This window comes from Propithecus coquereli, unplaced genomic scaffold, assembly GCF_000956105.1.
Source record: "Propithecus coquereli isolate 6110/MARCELLA unplaced genomic scaffold, Pcoq_1.0 Scaffold20098, whole genome shotgun sequence".
Lineage (NCBI taxonomy): Eukaryota > Metazoa > Chordata > Mammalia > Primates > Indriidae > Propithecus > Propithecus coquereli.
Window position 1 is genome coordinate 1 of NW_012145077.1, and position 3,317 is coordinate 3,317.

General features: G+C 57.7%; 1 protein-coding gene across 1 annotated transcript; it reads left to right on the forward strand.

Moving 5' to 3' along the window:
• Positions 1 to 2,484: 2,484 nt before the first annotated feature.
• Positions 2,485 to 3,312, forward strand: LOC105809916 (melanoma-associated antigen 10-like; the record flags this gene model as incomplete). Its single annotated transcript, XM_012643816.1, has 1 exon — positions 2,485 to 3,312. A coding segment is annotated over exon 1 (828 nt), but the record flags the coding sequence as incomplete, so codon positions are not given.
• Between the last annotated feature and the right edge of the window lie 5 nt (positions 3,313 to 3,317).

Consider the following 3,317-nt stretch of genomic DNA (forward strand, 5'->3'; position numbering starts at 1 on the left):
TAGACGCAAGGCAGAGGACCCAGCTTCTCTTCGGAGTGAAGTGAGATGACGAGGGTGGACTGAGGGGGCCCCACCCCAGGTAGAGGGTCCCCAAAGAATCCAGTTTTGCCCCTGCTGTCAGCCATGGACCACCCCGGGAAAGACGTGTTAGTCTGAGTCCCTCCCCCTTAGGATTTAGGTGACTCTGGAGTCGGAGCCTGGTGTGACCCAGGGCTGACTCAGCGCCATACAGGGCAGGGCCCTAAGGGAGGACTGAGAGGCCCCGCTACATCCCGATAGGGGGCCCCACAGTCCATCTTTGTCCCTGCTGTCAGCCCTGGGAAGCCCCGGATGTGGGGCCGGGATGTAACGCCAACCGACTTGCGTCTGGGAGGCTGACAGAGGCGAGGGCCTTGGTCTGCGGGGCAGATTTCACGTCGGCCGAGGGGAGAGGGCCCAGCTTCTCTTAGGAGTGAGGTGAGATGATGAGGGTGGAGCGAGGAGGCCCCCACTCCAGGTAGAAGGTCCCCAAATAATCCAGCTTTGCCCCTGCTGTCAGCCCGGGAAGCCCCTGTGTGTGTGGGGGGGCGGGATCTGACGTCCACCGACATCCGCCTAGGGGGCTGACAGAGGCGAGGGCCTTGGTCTGAGGCGCAGGCTTCACATCGCTGAGGTGAGAGGGCCCAGGTTCTGTGAAGAGTCAAGTGAGATGATGAGGGTGGACTGAGGGGGCCCCCACTCCAAGTAGAGGGTCCCAAATAGTCCAGCTTTGTCCCTGCTGTCAGCCTTGGGCCACCCTGGGGCAGACGTGTCAGGCTGAGCCCCTCCCCCTTAGGATTTAGGGGACTCTGAGAGTCGGGGACTCTGAGAGTCAGAGCCTGCTGTGAGCTGGGGCTGACTGAAGGCCATAGAGGGTGGGGGTCCAGGCTCTGCCAGGCATCAAGGTCAGGGCCCTGAGTGGAGATTGAAGGGGCTCCCCACCAAAGCACAAAGAAGACCCTCAGCCCGCATCTACTTTCAGCCCTGGGAGATCTCAGGCAGGCCTGCTCTGTCCCAAGTCATTTCCAGCTCTGAATCTCAGAAGCGAGGGCTTTGGTGGAAGGGGCCTGGACTCCAGACAGCAGAGGGAGGAGTCTCTGATCTTTTCACTAGTTGCAATGAGGAAGCTCAGGGAAGATAGAGGGGCCCCCAGACACTTTGCCATTGCTGTCAGTCCTGGAAGGCTCCATGTAAGGATGGTCTGATAGCCCAGAGTGACAGCCTCTGACATTTGTCTGGGGGATGGAGTCTGAAGGAGGTGAGGGCCTTGATTCCAAGGGGCCAGACTCAGGTCTGCACAGGGGAGTCCCAGGATCTGTTAAGGGTCAAGGTGAAGCCCCTGAGGGAGGGCTGAGAGGACCCTGGAATCCAAATTAGAGGCTCCTCACCCAGCATCTTGTGACCCTGATGTCAGTCCTCGAAGACCCAGGTGATGTGGGGGGTGGAGGAGGGGGATGGATGTGAGGTTTCCTAACTTCCACTTTAGGAATCTGAGGGAGGGGAGGCTTCAGCACAGAAAGCCAAACTCAGGTCAGCAGAGGGAGGAGTCCCAGACTCTAACAGGCATCAGGCTGAGGATCCTGAGGGAGGACTGAGGGGACTCCCTACACCAGAACATACTAGACCCGTGGTCTTCTGTCAGCCATGGAGGACTTGAAGCATGGTGTCTGCATGTGATGCCCTCTCATTTCCATGTCCCAGAACAGATGGACCCCACTGAATTTAGCTGCCTCTTGGCATCCTTCCTGGGAGGCCCTGAGCAGCTGTGGCCAGCTATGGGGCCCACTCACTGCCTTCTGCTCTGTACCAGGGATGTGAGCTCTTGTTCTGAGAGTTTCTCAGCCCAGCAGAGGGGTGGGGTCTAGGGCCCTCCAGGCGAAAAGTGAGGGCCCTGAGTGAGCATGGAGGGGACCATCCACCCCAGAACACTGAGGACCTCACAGAGCCTGGCCCACCCTCCTTACAACACTGGTGGGCCTGGGGCTGTGCGTGTATCTGCAGCCTGAGGGCCCCTCACTTCCTCTTACAGGGGCTCCAGGAACCCACGGTGAGACCTTAATCCGAGGCAGTGTCCTCAGGTCACAGAGCAGAGGAGGTCCAGGCAGTGCCAGGAGTCAGGGTAAGGTACACACCCTGAATGTGTGCCAAGGCCCCTGCCCTTCCCAGCACACAGGGAACCCCACAGTGCTCTGCCCCACCTGCCCACTTCAGCCCTGGAGCCTCATGCTCTGCAGGCTGCTGCCCCTGAGGACCCATCTCACTTCCTCATTCAGGTGCTTAGAGGACAGGCCGACCAGGAGGACAGGAGCCCTGGGAGGAGAAGGCCTGTAGGACAAGCCTTTCTTACAGCTCCAGGGTGTGGTTCTCACTGAGGCCACTGACATGCTTCCTCTCTCCACAGGCCGGTGGCTCCCCATCACACAGCTCATGCCCACAATCCTACTTGCTACCCAGAGCAGAGCCATCATGTCTCGTTGCTACAGTCAGAGAAATCAGCGCTATAGGCTTGTGGAAGGCCTTCAAGCCCACAGAAAGGCACCAGGCCTGGTGGGTGCACAGGCTTTGGTAGCTCAGGAGGAGGATGCCACATCTTTCTCTCCCTTCTGTTTCCCCTCCTCCTTTCCCTCTGCCTCCTGTTTTTCTCTGATCCTGGGCATCACAAAGGAGATTTCTGCTGCTGGGATGCTGAGTCCTCCCCAGAGTCCTCAGAAAGCCTGTTCCTCTCCCTCTTCCATCAAAGCTACTCCATCAATCAAATCAGATCAGGGTTCCAACAGGCAAGAAGAGGGGGGTCTAAGCACCTTGGAGGCCCAGCCAGATGCCAAGTCCTTGATTAGAGATGCCATAGATGACAAGGTAGCTCATTTGGTTCTTTTCCTGCTCCTTAAGTATCGAACCAAGGAGCCAATAACAAAGACAGAAATGCTGAATAGTGTCATCAAAGATTACAAAGATCACTTCCCTGTGATCTTCAGTGAAGCCTCTGAGTGCATGCAATTGGTCTTTGGCATTGATGTGAAGGAAGTGGACCCTGTTGGCCACTCCTATGTCCTTGTCACTGCCCTGGGCCTTACCTATGATGGGATGCTGAATGATTTCCAGAGCATGCCCAAGACTGGCCTCCTGATAAATATCCTGGGTGTCATCTTCTTGGAAGGTGACTGCGCCCGGGAGGAGGTCATCTGGGAAGTGCTGGGTGTGATGGGGGTGCATGCTGGGAGTGAGCACTTCATCTACGGGGAGCCCCGGAAGCTCATCACCCAGAATTGGGTGCAGGAAGGGTACCTGGAGTACCGGCA